This window comes from Artemia franciscana, chromosome 11 (assembly GCF_032884065.1).
Source record: "Artemia franciscana chromosome 11, ASM3288406v1, whole genome shotgun sequence".
NCBI lineage: Eukaryota > Metazoa > Arthropoda > Branchiopoda > Anostraca > Artemiidae > Artemia > Artemia franciscana.
The window spans coordinates 38386563-38408614 of NC_088873.1; the positions used below are offsets into that span (position 1 = coordinate 38386563).

A 22052-nucleotide genomic window follows, 5' to 3' on the forward strand; every position below is an offset into this window, starting at 1 on the left:
ACTTTGAAGCAAATACAATTGCGCAAATAGTCTTATTTACTATCCGTATGCAACAGGGCGGTTACTCACCAATTTCGCTTTTGTGATAGAAGACAAATAGGTTAATACGATGCACTGATTAGTTTATACATGGTCAAAATAAGCATTCAAATTAAATCTTTTTGTTAAATAACTGATTCACCGCGGAAGGGGGTGCCCTATGATGGGAAGGCATCCTGCGAAACGGCTAGGCGAATGTTGTTTGTTTCATTGTAGAATATCTCAAAATTAAATATGATAAGCAATATTTGCTCGAATTGAGAAATTATTGATTTGTTGAAGTTTGAATCGGTTTGTGTGCAAGGGAAGGGGTACATAAAGATAACTGTCTCGCTCACCGTGGAAGGGGGTGCCCTATGACGGAAGGACATCGTGCGAAACGACATGGCGATGTTATATGTGGATATTTGGTTGTAGAATGTCTCAAAACTAAATATATTAATTATTAATGGCTCAAATTCAAATGTGGAAAAAAGTCATTCGTACGTGCCTGTACAGTGATATAATAAAATCAGTTATTTGAACGCTACTTGTCTATCATATAAAACACACTCGTGAACTGTAGTTTGGGTAATGCTAATGAAAAAAACAAAATATGATGAAAATAGAATATTTTATCAGCAAAATTGTGAAAACTAGAAATTGGAAATTTTCTCCCAGAACGCAGCGTTACACTTCCAAAAATGGTGCTTCTAGTAAGAGCACAAAGTCATGGTGTGTCCATTGACGCAGTGTTTTGTTCTGGGCAACAACTCCTTATCCTGGAAATATATAATTGCCTGTTCTTCGGTCCTTTGTAAATCCAAAATCTTAATTTGAACATCCATGGTGAGACACTGTATTCTATTATTAGTCACAGCAAACTAACCAGTGTTCTCAAGAACCGCGTTAATAATGAACTAAAATCATCAAAACACTAATCCAGTCATCTCTTTCGCATCTTTTTACTTTTGTTAAGAAAATAACCACCACAGTTTGTTGAGTAAATATCATATTACTTAATTAACTTTATTGGTCTAGCCTCTAGCGACTCAGAGTGAAATCCTTGAGCTCCAGGGACCCCCATATAAGAGACCCTGATCTAAAGTATCCCAATTATTCAACTGTTTTGATAAATTGCTAGGGGGTACTATCAAACAGGATTGACTATACAGCGAACATATTCTCACTTGTATAATTACTGAAAGTGGTGGTTATTCCATATATGAAGTACTTTACAGAATTGGATACACCAACGATTATTCCGTTGCGATTCAGCTAGTTAAGCGAAGTAAAAAAAAAAATTAGGCTTCGATTATGATAAGCGTTGTAACTTGCAATGCCTAGAAAGCATACACACTTACTCCACACTTCAAATGTGTGTATTTTTATGCTAATCGCACTAAAAAATTAGGAAGATTACTGAGCAGGAGGACAGAAGTGAGGGAATGAGGCATGTGCATAAAAAATTTTTGGGGGAGGGGAGCAATGATAAATATAAATTTATTTGATTCGATAAATTTAATTTATATTCGATAGATCGAGTTGGATATAACAGGTCATTATTCTACTGGGGATTGCCCACTTTCGAAAACTGCTTAAACTAGGCGGTACGTACTATTCATGCTATAAAGTTTACCACGTGTGGTGCGAGGAGGCACGATGTAGTGAAGGTATGCCATGCGTCATGGAAAACAAGGATTGGTTTTGTATGATTTAGCCCCGATCACTCAGGTTGTTCATCGACTGACGCACTGTAGAACAGATTTTTCGTTATATTCTTTCGGCTTAGTGTGAGACAAGACAAAGAGAAGTCACAGAATCGATGGGAAATATATAATTTGTGGTATGTATTTGCGCATTCGGAGGGGGGGGGGTAAAGTATTTGGACAATGTGAAGTTGGAAAAAAAATTACTTCATAATATGCAGAATAAGTGTACCTTACACATTAGGCATGCAGACCCGCTATACTTTACCTCCTCCCCCTTAATATGAGAATATATAGCCCAAACTTGTTTCTAATAATTATATTTTGATCATACTTAGGTATATTTCATTAGGATTGAGCGTCAGAGAAAGATTAAGTGGTCGAGACTATATCAGGTACTTGTGTATTATTCAGAACACACTCAATAAGTGAAGTTAGGTTCTTTTGTGAAACAAACTACGATGCAGGTACATTTTAATAAAATATTTTATGTATAGAGGTGGTTAGGCTATGTTAAGTTAGATATTTGATATAATGCACCCCCCCCCCCCAATGTGCAAATATATAGCCCAAACTTTTGATAAAGCTAATGAAATAAAACAAAATATGAAGAAAATATAATACTTTATTAGGAAAATTTGTAAAATAACAACTTAGAATTCTAACCTAACCTTTTGTCTTTGAGTTTTGTCTTTGTGGCTATGAAACCGGATTTTCTCATAAAATGTACCTGCATCGTAGTTTGTTTCATGAAAGAACCTAACCTTACTTATTGAGTCTGGTCTGAATAATACACAAGTACCCTATATCATACAAGCACCAAAGGATGTTCCGAGATGTACACCAGTTGTTAAAAGTTGAAGACCCCTCTTAATTTTACTAAACATCGTACCCTATTTTAAATTATCTACATGCGTTTCTTTTATGCAAAATGTTTAATATTTCATTATTCTTCTGGTTGTCCATGGGAAACCTAACTTGTCTCGGCGCCGGCTTCCGTAAATTAATTTCACCGGACATTTCGAGTCTAATAAAGCGGAGTCGCTGATAAGAACGTTTAATTGATATTTTGGTATGTGAAAGTTTTATGAGAGTACCAGTGAACTCAATTTAGGACGAACTGGAGCTTCCACGTCAAGGACTTCCATAGACATTAATTTGAGAGGGGAAGGGGTATCTACAAATACATGAAAATTCGGAATTGTATGACGCTCCATGACATTATTGATATAGTGTAAACAAAAGGCTTAAGGCCGTGATTAAGTGAACTTGAAAACATCGAGCTTCAGAATTGAAGTAAGGTTACCCTTCTGTCTTTTAATTATCTAGAGATCGTCGATTGTCAAAACTTCAAATAGCACCAATTATCAAGTCTTGTCAAAGGTTTTGATTGACAGCTTCCTTTGGTGAGATGCTTCAGCCGAGAAATAATAATATATTTGACAGTGTCTTGCAAAGCTTGGTTACCGACCAAGGGAGATTAGAAAATGAGCAAAAGAGCACTATCATTCTCAAGTACAAAATGCCCATGTATATGCAACTGTGACGGCATGCATAGAATGCATTTTAAAATTTATTGTTTTTTCCACTTTATTTCCTAGGGATAGGCTATTTAAAATACCTCATTTCATTAATTCGAAACTAAACAGCGAACTTAGTTGAAAGCTTTCTTCGAGGATTCTTAGAAAACCTAAGTTTTCTTACAAATTAAATTAAAAAAAAAAATAAAACTGAAAGTAAGGAGTGACATTAAAACTTAAGACGAACAGAAATTACTTCGTATATGAAAGGGACTGCTTCCTCATGAACGCCCCGCTCTTTACGCTGAAGTTTTTTACTGTTTTAAAAAATAGAGTTAAGAGGAAGAGTCAGACTTTAGCGTGAAGACCGGGGCATTGATGAGGAGACAGCCGCTTTCATATATGAAGTAATTTCTGTTCGTTTTATGTTTTAATGTCACTCCTTACTTTCAGTTAAAAACACTTGTTTTTATTTAATTTAATTTCTTAACGTTTTTTAATCAATGCATGTTTTGATTTATGCTCTCCACAGATGAATAATTAAAACGAAATTTGGGTATTTATTTTTTTGGCTAAATGGGTTTCTCATAGTTTTGACCAAACGATTTTGAGAAAAAAATAGGAGCGAGGAAGGAGGTATAGTTGCTCTCCGATTATTTGGTTACCTGAAAAGGCAACTAGAACTTTTAATTTCTTACGAATTTTTTTATTAGTAAAATTATTAGTAAAAATAAATTTTACTAGTTAAAGACATACGTAACTTACAAATTAGCTTACGTAAGGAACTTCTGTATTCTCACATTTTTATTACATATATGAGGGGGGCTCACCCCCTCAACAGTACCTCCCTCTTCACACTAGAGCTTAAATTTTGTCCCGATTTCTTAAGAATGACCCCTGAATTACAAAAGCCGTAGAATAAATAGTTGAAATTCTAAAAATACTTTAGCGTAGAGAGCGAGGTATTAGGAGGAGGTGAGCCCCTCATATGCGTAATAATTTCTGTTCCTTTTAAGTTTTAATGCTGCTCCTCACTTTCAGTTGAAAAAACTTTGTCATATTTATTTTTTCATTGTTTTTTTTTTAATAATAGTAGGAAATCCTGCGCTCCCTTCATGGAAATTTTCTTCCTCCATGAAAAGTTTCCCCAGCATATCCCTCTCTTCTCAACCCTGCCCCAGACCAAATGAAAACGCCCCTGAAGACGTCTGTACACTTATAAGGATTTAGTTATAAGGATTTCCGACTACGCTGAATAAAATGGCTATCTCAGAATTTTGATCCGGTTACTTTGGAAAAATAATTAGCGTGGGACGGGGGCCTAGGTGCCCTCCGAGATTTTGGTCACTTAAAAAAGGCACTAGAACTTTTCATTTCCGTTAGAATGAGCCCTTTTGCAGCATTCTAGGGCCACTGGGTTGATACGATCACCCCTGAAAAAACAACAACAAATAAACACGCATCTGTGATCTGCCTTCTGACAAAAAATACAAAATTCCACATTTTGCAGATAGGAGCTTGAAATTTCTACAGTAGTGTTCTATGACTTTTAGGCAGATCACGGATGCGTGTTTATTTGTTTTTTTTGTTTTGTTTTTTTTTCCAGGGGTGATCGTATCCACCAAATTGTCCTAGAATGTTGCGAGAGGGCTCATTCAAACGGAAATAAAAAGTTCTAGTGCCCTTTTTAAGCGACGAAAAAAATTGGAGGGCACCTAGGCCCCCTCCCACGCTAATTATTTTCCCAAAGTCAACGGATCAAAATTCTGAGATAGCCATTTTATTCAACGTAGTCGAAAAACCTTATAACTATGTCTTTGGAGACGACTTACTCCTCCATAGTCTCCGTGGGAGGGGTTACAAGTTAAAAACTTTGACCAGTGCTTACATATAGTAATGGTTATTGGGAAGTGTACAGGTGTTTTCAGGAGAATTTTTTGGTCGGGGAGAGGGGTCGAAAAGAGGGGGATATACTGGGGGAACTTTCCATCGAGGACTTGGTCGTGGGGGAAGAAAATTTCCATGAAGGGAGCGCAGGATTTACTAACATTATTAAAAAAAAACAATGAAAAAATATATATGAAAAAGTTTTTTTTCAGCTGGAAGTAAGGAGCAGCATCAAAACTTAAAACGAACAGAAATTATTACCCATATGAGGGGCTCACCTCCTCCTAATACCTCGCTCTTTACGCTAAAGTATTTTTAGTAATGTCAATTATTTATTCTACGGCTTTTGTGATTCAGGGGTCATTCTTAATTAATTGGGCCAAAATTTAGGATTTAGTGTAAAGAGAGAGGTACTGACGACGGGGTGAACCCTCTCATATGTGTAATAAAAATATGAGAATAAAAAATTCTTCACGTAAGCTAGTTTATAAGTTACGTATATCTTTTACTTATAAAACCATTCGTAATAAATTAAATTTCTAGTTGCCTTTTTTTATTAACCAAAAAATTGGAGGGCAACTAGGCTTCCTCCCCCGCTCTTTTTTCCCAAAATCATTCGATCAAAATTATGAGTAAGCCATTCAGCAAAAAAAAAAAAAAAAAAAAAAATTCAAATTTTGTTTCAATTATTACTCTGCGGAGAGCCAAAATCAAAACATGCATTTATTCAAAAACATTCAGAAATTAAATAAAAAAACAAGTTTTTTCAACTGAAAGTAAGGAGCGACATTAAAACTTAAAACGGACACAAATTACTTCGTATATAAAAGGGGCTGCTTCCTCATCAACGCCCCGCTCTTTACGCTAAAGTTTTTTACTGTTTTAAAAAGAAGAGTTGGGAGAAAGAGTCAAACTTTAGCGTAAAGAGCGGGGCGTTGATGAAGAAGCAGCCCCTTTTATATACGAAGTAATTTCTGTTCGTTTTAAGTTTTAATGTCGCTCCTTACTTTCAGTTGAAAAAACTTGTTTTTTTATTTAATATATTTAAAATCAGCATTAAAATGCGATTCTTTTGATGTAGCTATTGGTACCAAAATTCCATTTTTTAAGAGTTTCGGTTACTATTGAGCCGGGTCGCTCTTTACTACAGTTCGTTACTACGAACTGTTTGATAAAGTTGGAGGACAAGCAATATAAACAAAGGTATTTTATTTCAAATGACAATACAATTAAGTATGTAACTACAAAGAAGGATAGAATGTAAGGAAAATGAATTTTCCTGTTACCGGTACTAGACGATTAATCTTATAAGTACGGCTCTTGTATTGGAACCCCCTGTGGAACTTTGGGATCAAAGCATCAATGAAGAATCCTTTCAGCTTGGGAAAAATCTTTTCGGTCCAAAAGCCTGGATTGCGGTCTATCTTTTCAATGTAGAAGTCTTTCTGGGTAAAAATCATGAAAAAGCAAGTATATAGCTGAGCACATTCAAGCTGACTGATTGTACTTGGTAAAAGTAGTCGTGGCCTCGTTTGGGGTTGACCAGTCCATTCTTTCCAACTTCCATGCAATAGTCCGCCTTAGACTCTTTTCGGTTCTTTATCCACTAGCCTATCCCCAAATTTCTCGCAGTTTCGCAGTTCCATACCTCGCTTTGATTTAATTTTCCCCATGATTTCGGCTTTGTGTGCATAACTTTCCTGAAGGCTCCTGACTATTTCTCATTTCTATGTTTCTTCATTGCATTGAAATAATTTATGAAAATTTCACACTATTAACAAGCAGCTGATTATTCCAGCTTGTCATTTTCGTCTCTAGGGGTTATTATCGGCGATCTGAAACGATTCTTTATGGCAACCGACTTGTAAAAATTTCAGGTAGCTGAAAATATTCTAGGGGACTGTTAGAAAACAGGAAAATACATCAAAAAATGGTTCCAATCATCTTATAGGTTATTGTCTTCTGCACATGATAGTACCAATTTTGTTCCAAAAGCAATATCCTTCATAGAGTACACTTGTGAAAAATCCCTAGACATTTTCTAAGATTTCTAAGCAATTAGAGGAAATAGAACAAAATCCTTTCAAACATTTTGTAGCATCTTCAAGAAGCTATGGCCTGATATTAAAAGCGGCATCTTCCGCCAATGAATACTTGAGTACTTTTTAAATATAAATTTTCAATTTAACATGGGATTTTCGAGTTCCATCAGTTCACTTAATCACCCCCTTAAGACTATGGTGTAGACTTGAGAAGATGTGTTGGTTGCCGTCCTGTACTGGTACCCGGAACCATTGCTTTTCCTGAGACCAAAATAAGGTACTTAAGGATTATATGAGAAGCACTCGAGAAGTGAGATTTGGTTAATGCTAATGAAATAAAAAAAATATGATGAAAATATAATACTTTATTTGCAAAACTGTTAAGACTACAACAAAGAATTACGGTAGGGGGGACGCCCAGAGCGCATTATATAAAGTAAGTAACCTAAACCAAAATACCAACTAAAAATTGAATTAAAATATAGCTACTATGTATTTTCCCAGCGAGCCGAAGCTAATTGTCTCATATAATCACCGTGAAAAGCGGGAAATGTCTGATGTTCGTGGTCCTATTCCTCGAGTGTTTCTTGTATAATGCTTAAGTACCAGATTTTGTCTTAAGAAGCACAGGAAAGGTAATGGGAGACCACGGAATCAAATAGGAAGGAAAAACTCTCCTGGACTTAGATTATACTGATAATTCAAGCATCCTAGATGAAATTGTGAGCAAAATGAATGAAATTTTTGAGATTTTGCGAGTTCAGGGTGCTAGTTCAGGTTTGAAAATAATTGTTAAGAAGAGTCACTAAGGATAGGAATAAGTGAAGATGAAAAGATGACGTTGGGACAGCTCCCAACTGTCCATCTTATCAGATGGACAGCTCCACTTACCTTGGTAGTATTAATGAAAAACAAACATTTTTTTTCACTAAAAGTAAGGAGCGATATTAAAACTTAAACGAACAGAAATTATTCCATATATGAAAGGGGCTATCCCACTCAACGCCTCGCTCTTTGACTCTATAACACACCAAAAAAAACTCTCTTACCCTTGCCCTATGGCAATTTTCAAAAGTTTAAATACAGTTTTTTCATTCGGTGTGTGAAAAATTAAATTATTTTCTTTTTTATCTGAGAATAGCTTTTTGTCATACCACCTTTTATCCTCAAATGTATTTACCTTCCACTTTTCAGAAGTCATTGCCCTATCATATGAACATAATGACTTCGATCGTAAAACAGAAGAGGAGCTGCATTCAAGGCCAAGTTTTTGAATAAACTCTCTTAGCTCACACCCACCCCTAATAAAATTTATGGATGAGGTTATAGTAAGTTAATTTACATAAATGATATTAAATCACACTAAAATATTTTCATACTTTTTCAATCTATCTAATCTCCCCTCACTGTTCAACTGTTATGATAAATTGCGAGGGGAATCTAGAAAATAGAATAGGTTTTAAATGAAATATGTTTCCATTAGTATAATTATTTAATGTGTTCAGATACTACTACGTTCGATCATATAGAACAGGTTTTTTGAATGCGACGAAGATAAAAAAATAAAAATACAAAGTTTGAATGTTCATTAGTTAATAAAAAAAAATATTTCGTGTGATTAGGATAAAAGTAATTGAGATTACACATAAGTACTAATTAACAGTGAATGGAGGCCACCCATTCCAAAATAGTTCAAAGTGCTTACTCTTCTCCTATATTTTCAAACGTTCTCCTGTTTTATTCAGTTTTCAACCCCCTTCCCCCGAATTCCCTACCAAATATATTGCTGGATAAGAGATGTTTATGAATACAGGAGAGCAAAAATATAAGTGCAACTTTTTCTATAATGTATCTGGGACAGGCATGTACATAGGGAGTAACTTCAGGTTCTTGATCCTCCCACCGGAAAGGATTTCTTGCACTTAATCTTTTGACAATTAATTTTTTTCTTTACTACTAATACTACCAACAACAACTCAGCGCAGCACCAAGCCGCCTAAGGCCAACACTCCTAAGCAAACTCCTCCATCCCAATCTATTCAAAGATTCCCTTTTTACACCCTCCCAGGAAGTTCTCATTTCCATTAAATATATTTATGATATCCTCCCACCATGGACGGACTGCTTTCCGTTTAGCCCTAGACGGTTGGTGGCAAAGGGCAATCTTTGGCAATCTGCCATCCTTCATCCGCAGAACATGCCCTAGTCATCTCATTCTTTCTCTCATTATAGCCTTAGAAAGTAGGATTAAACCACACTTTTACCCAGAGCAGTCCGTAGTCAATTCCTCTGGAAGACATCTAGTAAATCTTCATCCGCTTTTCGGAGCGCCCATGCTTCAGAGCCACATTTGACCACTGTCATCACTGTACCTTCCAAAATTCTAATCTTGGTTTGCAGACTTATCTTCCTATTCTTCCAAACTTAACTGAAAAAACACCATGAGCCTTGGCTATTCTATCTTTAACATCTTCATCGGCACAATTTTGTGTTTTTGCCTGAAAAAAGATCACGGATGCGTGTTCATTTGTTTTGTTTTTTTCCCGCGGATGATTGTATCGACCCAGTGGTCCTAGAATTTCACGAGAGGGCTCATTCGAACGTAAATTAAAAGTTCTAATGCCCTTTTTAAGCGACCAAAAAAATGGAAAACTAGGCCCCCTCCCACACTAATTTTTTTCCAAAGTCAACGGATCAAAATTTTGAGATAGCCATTCTGTTCAGCATAGTCAAAATATCTAATAACTATGTCTTTGAGGACGACTTAATCCCCCACAGTCCCCGGGGGAACGACAGTAAGTTATAAACTTTGCCCATTATTTACATATAGTATTGGTTATTGGTAAGTATACAGACGTTTTCATGTGGGATTTTCCTGGTAGGGGGATGGTTCGGGGGGATTTAGTTATGTGGGAGGATGTTTCTATTGAGGAATTTTCATGGGGAAGATAATTTCCATGAAGAGGGCGCAGGATATCCGAGCATTATTAAAAAAACAATCAAAAGTTAAATTAAAAAAAAACAAACGTTTTTCAACTGAAAGTAAGGAGTAACATTACAACTTAAAATGAACAGAAACTATTACGCATATGAGGGGGTTCGTCCCCTCGTCAATATCTCGCTATTTACGCTAAAATATTTTTAGTAATATTAAATGAGCTATTTGTTCTAATTAAACGGACCTTTGTGATTCAGGAGTCCTTCCTGAATCCAGAATTGGAACAAAATTCGAAATTTTGCGTAAACCGTCCAGCTGAAGCTAGACCTAGTTTTGGTTCATATCTTTCAGGTAATTTTTTATTAGTCTAAATCTAAACCGTCCAGCTGAAGCTGGACCCAGTTTTGATTCATATCTGACTGCTTCAGGTTTACGGTAAAAAGTTCATTGGAGCGAGGTGCAATTCATTTTTAACAATCGTGCACTCAGATGGCGCTTGGTGGAAATGTGCCATGCGCGGTTGGGAATGCTCCATGTGTGGCACGAAGAGGCACGGCGTGATTGAACGAATGGTGCTCTCAATATGTACACCTTGTGGCTTATTGGGTGACCGCTTTCCTCCAGAAGAAAATTCATTTTAAGTATATGCCTATATGCACACGAATAGGGAATATGAGTTTTTCCCCCGAGATTCAGCTTAAGGACCTTGCCAAGGTGCCAAAGTTTGGTACATGTTAAATATCTCAAACATATTCAAGAAGTGAAATTAGGTAAATCATAATGAAATATACTAAAATATGATGAAATCGTAATACTTTATTAACAAAATCATGGAAACTACAACAGAGAATTATGGTATAGAGGCCGCATTATATGAAATAACCTAACCAAAGTCCCAACTCTATACCAAATATTTAATTAAAACATACCTGTATACTAGTTTATTTCTCTCAGCCTAAGCTGATTATCTCCGAGTGATACTGAGATATAGAGAGAAACCGGTTTTATTAAGGAGAGAAAACAAAGTGTGGTCAGGATATTTAACAAGTACCAAAAGTTTCACTAAGAGTAAGAATATCTGCACACAAGGGTGAGGATACGTGTATTTTTTTTTTATCGAGTTGGTCTAAGGACAATCCTTCAGTAAGGAAAATGCTCTGATCTTTAGAGGAAAGCATACAGTTTTCACTGTAAGGAGACGTATTCTACAGTTTCAAGTGAATTAAATCACTCAAAAATAAATTTTGTTTTTATATTTCTGGTTTCAGCTATTCAAAAAATGGCTTTAGTAACTGTGTTATCAACATCGACGCAAAAAAATAATAGAATAAACTACAACCGTACAAGAGGCCTAATTTGTAACTTAAGATTTCGCCAACGGCAATTAGTATCTGAAATGACGCCTTTGTTTATATGAAAGATAGGACCGAAGCTGCAACCATATGGGACAGTCTGTTTGGATAAATCGATAGGTAAATAACATTAAAGGAGCCTTGACAATGGTAGGCCTATGACATCTGCCTTAAACAATAAATCTAAGAGGAATCCAATTATACTCAACGCAATTGACCTATTGCTTCAATCAGTCCTGATTTTTGGAATTCAAGTATTAAACCCCCTTTACCCCTCTGATTCAATTATTCATTAACTATTAGGATTACGAGGGAATTGAGGATATAAAGAGCACTTGAAATTGGAAATTTTTCCTCACCCTTTTTGAGCCGCCATTGTTCAGTAGTTATAGAAAAAACTAATAGGGAGAGAAGGAGGTGATTTTTAAAGTTGAGAGCTTTCTGTCTTGATAATAACGGATGGTTTGTCTGTCATTCGATAATAGACCGTAAAAGGTACAATTTGTAAACGTCGGTCTATTCATCCTGGTGGCGTTACTTTCCCCTTTTATTGATTCTACTCTGGATTTCAAAGGGTTGTGAGTTCTGTTTAGAAAAGCTTTGCTAAAATTTAGTTAATGTTGATATTATACAAATGGCATGGAACAGTAATTCATCTTTTTTTGGAGATGTGGAGATCTGACATCTGTGAAAAATGTCGTTCACGGAAATGTCTTTCATGGGAAGCTAAAAAGTAAATCGGGAATTCAACTTTACTCCCATATATATATATATATGTATGTGTCTGTATCTATTTTATAAACCCGTATATATACACATCTATATGCGTGTCTTGGTATTATTTGTCATTTTTCTTTGTCTTTTTCGTATAGATTAAATGACTTAGAACCTGAAAAGTCTTTTGACCAACTATTGACCATAGTTCAACTTTAAAATCATTATTTTGAGTGTCTTATTGTGTTGCTCTTCGGTGTAATGTGAGTAATTTTTGGCTTCTCCAGAGACCTTCTTAAACAACCAACTGCGGTTATATGAGAAAGATTTAACTAAACTGTCAGCTGAAGTCTCACATTTTGTGCTTAAAAAAATTAAGTTGTTCAGAGGGGTCACCCGTTTACGGCCACTTGGTACACATCCTGGAACACCACAATTTCGGAACAAGTTGTTCCATCACACCTGTTGCAGTTTTGCCACGTTAAGCCTCTTTGCTTCACCCATAGTGGGCTTCAACACATGGTGGTGCGTGTGTGACATATGACACCTCATATGCTTGATTTTGACCTTGGGCTGCCCCTTGAATTGCTTCCTAGACCAGTATATGCCACAGATTCTGAGCCACGGTGGAGTTACAATATTTTTGAAGCCGTGTGTCTTGTCACACAATACTTCATCAAAGCGAGTAAAGTTGCATTGTTTAGTCTCTGCATAATTTTGACCCAAATATGACAAAAGAAAACGAACTACTCAGTTCAGAGTGAATAACAGTAATGATTGAGAAGATTGAGAACAAATTTGCGGTTTGAATTAAAGCCTTTAAGCTAATTATTTGCCAATTTCAGGGTTCTGATCCCCGTGGTGCGACATGCAGGTCAAAGTTACAGACAAAAAGGACAAAGATCAACCTAGAAATCAACAAAGAACTGCGACTCAGAGATGGTGCCGAAAATCTTTATAGGTATGGTGTAGTTTATTATTTATTGTGTTCTGGGAGGCATGTCGGGTAGTTATTAATTAAATGAATAGTTCTGCTTACGGAAGTATAAAACGAAGGTGATATTTACAAAGAAAAAAAAAATTGTTTCGCAGAATCCACAAGTGTCTGTAAAACTGACTCTTGATATTTCAATTCAATTAAATTCGAATTAAAATGAAATAGTTGTGGGCATCAAGTCATGGCTAATTGTAGAAAAAGCCAAGAAAGATAGTCCAATTGAGTTAGAGGCAATCTGGCATTAATCCCCCCCCCCATATTAGGATTGTATAAAAATGATGTTAGTTCATTTGCTAATAGATATGTCTATGTATTATCAGTCCATGCGTCATTCCTTGGGCAGTAGAACTAAGGTAGATAGTCAGAGAGCTAAGATAGTGACGGAACCCATAGTTTTCCAAGTGTTTGGTTACATAGAACCTATAGTTTTCCAAGTGTTTGGTTAAATGACACGGGTAAACGGTGGGAGTAAGTGTGTCACAAGTTTCTCAAATAAACTAACTCCTGATACTTCCCAATAGTTGTAGAATGCTAGAACTAAATCTTTATAGGTATGATGTAGTTTATTGTGTTCTGGGAGACATGTCGGGTAGTTATTAATTAAATGAACAGTTCTGCTTACGGGCGTATCGAAGTAAGGAAATCGAAATCGAAGTAACGTAATCGAAGTAACGTAACGAAGTTGATATTTACAAAGAAAACAATTTATTGCTTTGCAGAATACACAAGTGTCTTTTAAACTATCCCAAATAAACTGACTTGTGATATTTCCCAATAGTTGTAGAATTTTAAACGGTGGGAGTAAGTGTGTCACAAGTGTCTCAAATAAACTGACTTGTGATATTTCCCAATAGTTGTAGAATGCTAGAACTAACGCTTTACTGAAAACACGAGACGTATGCAAAAAATCAGGATGTTCTCTTAGGATCAGAACATTCCATGAATATCATGCACAAAATAAGATGTTCTAAGGCCCTCAATTAGTTTTTCACCAGGTATCTTATCAATAAATGTTTAGCACAAAATAAATCACTACAAAAGCTCAAGGAACCTTAGTTGCAGTAAAGTGGTAGTTTTAAGGGTTCTCTTTATGCTGGTAAGTATTACGAGTCAGTTTATTTAAGATAGTTTTGTTGATATATATGCTTCACAGTGTTATCTGTGAAGCAGCCATTGTCGTTTGTTGTAAGTTGCAACTACACTCTTTACTCCCGTAAGGAATACTTTACTTTTAGTTAGATAAGCTTAACTTCCTACCTCCTTTAAGCTTTCCCACGAAATATGAGCAACTTTGTCACATAGATAATGACTCCGGGGGATATGGTATCACCGGTATCTTTGAGAAGTCACAGTAAAAAATATGATTATTTTCAGGAAAATGAAAGTAAATATTTGATTTTTTTTTCAAAGCTTGATTTTTAGTTGTCGCTTACTAAGCGGGACTGAGATCGGGAGCAAAAAACTGAGGGGATCGTAAACCTCCGGGCAAGAATCTTTTATCATGGAGATTATAATGGTACCCTTGCCTTTCCACTCCAGACGACACCGAATGTGCAATCTATGACACCGAAGAGTGCAATTCCTATTGCTTTACGGAACTTCACGATGGTGTCATCTAGAAGAGTATAAAAAAAGCACTTGGTGCACAATCTTCTAAATAAGCCATTGGACATCTTTCAACGACCTTTTGATAGCCTGCTGACCCTGAAAGGAATAAAACGAAAAATAAATAAATAAAAGGATACATATAACTTCTCACTATCCAAAACTTTGGGCCCATCTTAGGTTTATTTACCCAACAACTGTAAATTTCTAAGATTTTCTATGTTGTTTCGGTGTTTAAAAATTTTGAGGTTTTTAGGGCACCCCATTTTCGTGAAAGTTACGACGCTGAACCAATAGATTACATCACGCTGACCCAATAGATTACATACTAATTTTTTCCTAATTATTGTCTGATGATACTATACCATGGACGTATCCAGGGGTTACTCTGTTTGAATCTCCCCCTCCCCCACTGAAATTTTCAGCCAACTGGTACAAAAGTAACCTAAATACACGTAGGAATATTTTGGCACACAGAAACTTTGATGTCATCACTAATGTTTTTATGAGACTCCCCCTCCCTCCAAAAAATGATGATTACGACTCTTTAATCTACTTTGTGTCTTTTGCCAAATTTTTATGAGACTCCCCCTCCCTCCAAAAAATGATGATTACGACTCTTTAATCTACTTTGTGTCTTTTGCCAAATTCGTTGTATCGTATTATAGGCTATAATGTTACATGGTAACATATCATATTATAGTTAATAATATGTTATATTATGTAATAGTATCTATTATATAAGGTACTTCCGTATTATATGGTACACACTCAGGAATATAGATGCACAAATAAGACAATAACCGGTTATTGGCTGACAATATTCAAAGAAAATTAGCTTAGGCTCAGTTGAGGTCTACGTTGTAGGTATATTTTTTTATTAAATATTTCATATATAGATGTGGTATTTTTCTTGCGTTAGGTTAGGTATTTAATGTAATGCGTTCTGGGCGGCCCTTACCATAATTCGTAGTTTTTATAATTTTGTTACTAAAGTATTTTAGAGTGTGCCATATAATTAGGACGTACCTTATATAATATTGTTGTATTAATTCAAAATATATTCATAAATTCTTAATATTAAAACTGTTGTTCCAAGATTTCATCTTTTCTTTAAAAAAACAACTTTAGTTTTCACCCTAATTGGTCAATCATAAAAATTATGCTTCAAAGTTGAATATAGCTCAACTGATAAAATCACGCCCCGAATTCGTCATTTACAATGTAGTTGTTTTTAATTTTCATTTGATCGACAGGTGCGACTATTATGTAGCTCGGGCATAACCTAACTCAAGACTAAACTAGGTAATTTCAAATGGAATGAAGACCATGTTGATTTGATTCTCTTTGGGATTAATAGTCCTATTTCGTTTTTGACATTAGGCTATGGTTAAAATCTATTTTTCATTATTTTTTATTTAGCTTCATTTCCAACATTTAAGAACAGTTAATATTTGGTTCCTGAACTGCAATTATCCACCTTCGGATTAGAACCTACAGGTTTTTTTTTTAGCGACGATTATTCCAATAGATCGCTTTCTAAAACAAAAAGTTGACCGCGGAATAAAACCATGCAAACAATTCGCACAGTTCTAAGTCCTCTTAAAAGAGGGGGGTAAACGAACATGCGATCTGAACCGGCGGTTGCAATTCATGTGTGATTAGGCAGATCAATTTACAACTCACAAACAAATTTAGTACGCTGAACATCGCAACCGTGTGCTTTGCGCTAATTTGATAGTAAATCCACCCGAGTATAACTGCAACAATATAGATAAGGGGATGATATTCATTTACACAATTGACTGACAAGTAAATACATGGATCAATACCACAATTTCACACTATGGTTGTACAGACTAAAGAATCATCAGAGCAGAAACCCCCTCCGTACAACTCCCCCATCTAAGCTTTATTTACTCTTTCTTAAGTCTATTATATCTGATCATCTACGTGACGGATGAGAAACGTGTTGTCCTATTCTTTCATTCTATATCGCAAGGTTACGAAATAGTTGGCAATGTGGGGTATTTTTCCGGCCTACAGTATGTTTTCTGATTCCCCAAATGAATGGTGAAGGGGTTTCGAATCCATGCCCCTTCCCGCAGAATCTCGTCTTTTATTATGATTCACCGTGTAGCTTCTTATATTTTCCTCCTTTCACTTGCCTATTTCTGGTATTCCTTGAAATTGCAATCTCCTCCCCCTCACAATATGTCGACCTGTACCCCAATTGAATTCTTTCATACTTGCCTGATCAGATGGGTCACACAAAAAAAAATAATTAATGTCCTGAATTCTCTAAAATTCGTTGCAAAAAGCCACCAAAATTTTGTAGCAAAACACTAATGTCATTTTTAAGAAACCTGAGCCACATATATCTGACCAAAGTATGGCAATGGCGAATGAAGATTACTCTAGAACCCTCTTAAACGTCACATTTGTTGTATCATATTTAAACAAGCCAGAGTATGTCGGACGACAGACAAAAAAAAAGAAGAAAAAAATTATAGGCTTTTGTATACTCTTTTTTGAGGACCAGAAAAAATGTAAAAAAAAGTTTTCTGGGGTCATTGCCCCTGAGTTTGGTCTAAAATCCCCTCCCGGAAAAAAAATTGTGAATTTAGGCATAAAACCACACTCCTTGCAATTTCAGCACTTTCAAAATATTGTGATACATCTAAAATCGTTTTGAATAAGATAACTCCGAAGACCACACTGCCTTTCCATGACGAAAGTAAAACAGTTCAAAACAGGGATGAACCTTTTTATTGACAGTAAACAGATATAAAATTTAACGGGATATTTCGAACACATATACAGTGTTCATCATCAGCAGATGTGTTCGAAATATCCAGTTAAATTTTATATCTATTCACTGTCAATAAAAAGGTTCATCCCTATTTTGAACTGTTTTACTTTCGTTTTGAATAAATGCATGTGCACCTCTGTTTTTTATTAATATATACATATAGTTAATATATAGTTAAACCCTTTATGATTGGTTTGAAGAAGCCCACTGGAAAAATATTGCAAATTTACCCTTAAAACCACACTCCTGTGATTTCAGTACACCAAAACGCTTTGATACTCCCCCAGAAAAATTTAGCAAATTTAGGCATAAAATTACGCTTTTTGTAATTTTAGCGTTCCAAAATACTTAAATATCTACCAAAATAGTTGTTTTGACTCTTTCCACGTCCACTTATGGTCCTTAATCATTTTTTTTTTCTATATTATCAATGCAATCGGGTAACAGAAATTCTTACAAAGGGTGTTTTCATTGCATGAGTCAAGTTGCGTGTCCAAATTGTCATCACCTGTATAGATAGAAAAAAAATATATATATAGAAATATATAGATAGATAGAAATATATAGATAAAAAAAATATATCGGTAGCTTTCTGTCCGTCTTTCATTTTAAGTTTTTTCATGTTCGATGGTTGTTAACCAGTTCTTAGCTGACACACGAAGACACGTACTCCAATCCATTGCTCATTTGTATATTTTACTGAGAAATTCGCAATCATTGGATCTACTTATCCCATCAATTAAATTAATCAATTAAAGAAATTAATTAATTTATTTAATCAATTAAATAATTAATTTAATCAATTAAAGAAACAGTCAGTTAATTAGCTTCGACTCAAAAGCATAGCTTGTTTGAGCCGAAAAACAAAGATGAAAAAAAGGAAAATTAAACAAACAAATAGACAGAACAAGTAATTCAAAAGGAATGGTGAAAATAAAGACGGTAATACAAATACGAGAATGAACAAACACAATAAATAAATCACGGAGACAAAATCAAATAAATCCAGAATAAATTTGAAAGTAAATACAGTAATATAAAAAAGAGCGAATACGGTATTTCATTGAAGACGATAGCTTTCTTTCAAAAGAAAGGAAAGAGAGCTTTCTCCTTAGCTTTCTTTCAAAGCAAAGGTAAGGAAAAATGTGAATGAGGGCCGAAATTTTGGGAAACTTTGAAATAGTCCGATCGGAGAGAAATTTAAGTTTTGATAAATATTAGAAGAAATAAGAGACATTTTCAAATAAAACGTAATTTCTTGTATTTCGTTTTTTATTTATTCACAGTTAATTTTTTAAATTATTTCAAGTTAATTTTAAGTTATTTTTATCAAACTAGTATTTGTCATAGATCTTCACACACCAAGAGATTGGAGTATTTTTTTTTCACCACCGCCAGCTGGACAGAAAAAATGTCAGGGGGTTTAATTTCAGATATTTCATCTTTTCTTAGATCTTGCTTTGCTTTATCTAACCTTAAGAAAAGATTTGCGGTGAACATTCAGTGAAAAATCAATTAAACAACAGGTTTTTTTTTTTTTTTACTGAAGCCTCGGAACAGCAATAAGGGAACACGTTTCTCAGGACACGTGTCACAGAACTGTTGTTTCAATCAAATTTTATTAGAAAGTAGAAAAAAAAATGTCTGACCTAATTCCTACTTCCCGGGGCCGGTGAGGGGGACTTTCAGCTTAAATCCCCACAAAGTTTCATGTTTTTATCCTTTTCTTGCACTTTCTATATTATATATCTTCTATTATTCTACACTTCATGATTTCTTTGGTGAATCTGGACTCCTCTCAAATTTATTTTTACGAATATGCACTTCCTCTCCCACTTCTCCTTCCTTCTTTTTCTTGTTCGGTTATTTGGAGGTGGTAATACATAATCTCCACGCAATTCCGGACCCTATTATAGCGACATATCGAACCCCTGGTCACGTATTGCCATCAGAAATAAATCCCCTCTGCCGCCACAGGACACACCACATATCCGAGTCCTATTCCAAATCGCTTTGGTTGATCGTAGAAACAATATAAACTTCAAAAAAACAGTGATTAAAAAGACAAACTATTTCTGTTTGGATTTAAGGGTCTCTTAGATGGCGAATGACAAGTATTTGACTATTTTTTCGTATAAAGTATCACTTCTCAGTAACAGCTGTTACTGTTTTCAACAGCTGTTACTTCTCTGAATTTATGACTTGTAACTTAATTATGTGAGCATCTGTATTCTATTTTGAGCATATGTGTAAAGACAATAATATGTCTCAATGCTTTTAACAAGGGATCAGGGATGGATGTGGGGAACAGGGGCGTGTAATCCCCCTCCCCCCAAAAATTGAAAGTAGCACTATTCAAAGGGACGAAGTATCGTCGGTGTCCCCTAAACATTAATTCTGTATCCTTTCCTCCCAAGGACTAAAAATTGAAAAATGCTGTTTTCAACGACAAAAGATATCAACTTAAATGATAATCAAGATTGCAAGAACAATTAGCCTATAAAAGAAATCGAACAGAAATCCCCACTTGTAAGTTACGGCCCTCGCGTGCAGACCTCCTGTGCAGAAAAATGTCAACTTTTCAGGAAAAGGGGAAAACCATTAATGACTTCTGTGTTGGTCATTAATCTATGTAAATTAGCAGAAAGAAGAGAAATTTTTTGTAGCAAAGAATAAAAAATTCTGAATAAATTTTAAACATAAGATATACGCCCGAATACACGAACGTACATTCGAAGACCTTAAAATATCATAATATTGCTACAAAATTTAAAATTAAATGCGGGCAGAAGCAAAAGGAGGGCTTGTTAACATAGCCTAACCTGAATTTAATGCCTTTGAAAACCTTTCTAGACCATGGAAATCTGTTTCGGAAAATATAGAACACCTAATTTAGAAAAAAAAACAAAAAACATAAAAACTATTGCACAAAAATTGTGTGCACAAAAAAAAGAATGAAACTTACAACATCAGACAGTGTTAATTTTGTTTTTCGATTGAACGGAGCAAAATTTTATTTTTAAAGCTCAGGAAAGGGCAGTCCCACAAAATTTACCCCCCTCAAAAAAATACCCACTTGGAAAATGTTACAAATTTGTTCAAAAGAAGTAGTGATTAGAAAGAAGTTATATGTTTTCTTTATTTTCAACTAGTTTCTCGATAGCTTTTCAAACTGTTGACACAATTAAAATTCCATTTTTTTTCAAAATTGCTTTGGGGCCTCCCGTGGTGATGGGAAAATTTGCTAGTGGGCCTTTTTTTTCTTTGAGACGGTCAGCCGACCCTGAGACTCAGCATCGAGTTTCTGAGGCTGAGCATATGATTTTTAAGTTGTCAAATTCTTCAGTTGTTTAGAAAGAAAATACCAAAAAACACCTGGACTCATTCAATTCACACCCAAAATCCAAGCATTAAAAAAAAAAGAGATTAGAAACGTTTATTTTCGAACTCATCTTCTTAATACCCTCAAAACGGCTGAAGTCCCATGTTTTATTTTAAATCCTATTAGGACTGAAAGGGTTTTTGTTACTTAATTTTATTCCCACCAGACAGGAAGAAATATAATTACGATTGCTATCTTTTCCCATTATGAAAAGTTTTTTGGAAAAGCTACCCCCTGTTGATCCCCCTCGGGAATATACTTGGTCACCTGTCAAACTCGAATTAAATCACCTAGTAGAAAGCAACCCTTTTTTGAATACTGGATATTATCTTAAGTATCACTCCAGAGTCGGTTCTGTACATTGTTCTGAAGGTAAAAAAAACACATCTTAGTTTAATGGAGTCACTATTTTTGCAACGGTCTTTGTATTTTGAAAGGATAATAGTTCTTCTGTCTCGAGTTCGGGATGGAAATGACGACCCCTTTTTTCCAAGATAATCCCTCAAGCTTTGAATGGGAGAGTGACGGCTGTGTTTCTTCAACCTATTATCGATGGGGCATAACTGCGCTGTTTTCAAAGATGTCTTTTGGTAAACAACGTTTAGTTATAGTACCAAGGCTAGGGCCATACCCAGGGAGGGGGGCTGATTCCTCCTCCACTTCAAAATGCTTTTCTGATTCATTACGAGTGAAAAAATACATAAAAAAGGTGTTGCATTTTTCTAAGCTTTTTTGTACCCCCCCCCGAAGATATACCAAATCCCTGCCAAGTGTTGTGTGGAGTATAATAGGTTAAAATGGTAAGTGGAGTATAATAGGTATAATAGGTTATATCTTAAAATACTATGAAAAATCGAGAATTCATTTTTTTCTTAAAAAGATATCCATATCCAAAATGCATTTTTTGGTAGTAGCGGGTACCGAGATTAAAAAAAAAGTAAATATAGGTAAAAATCAGAAAAATTAAGTTGAAAATATTGCAGGCGTAGTTGTCTTTGGGAATTAGTAGACTGTGAAATTTGTAATATTTGCAGACAAAGGGCTTTGCCAAATTTAACTAATTAATTTTGGTAGTT

General features: G+C 35.2%; 1 protein-coding gene across 1 annotated transcript in view; it reads left to right on the forward strand.

Annotated features, from left to right (window-relative positions):
* Nucleotides 1-22052, forward strand: part of LOC136033194 (rhophilin-2-B-like) — a 140510-nt gene that overhangs the window by 47407 nt on the left and 71051 nt on the right. Inside the window, exon 2 of the mRNA XM_065713905.1 lies at nucleotides 13026-13141. Coding sequence (XP_065569977.1) covers nucleotides 13026-13141 — 116 coding nt within the window. The remainder of the gene's footprint in view (nucleotides 1-13025; nucleotides 13142-22052) is intronic.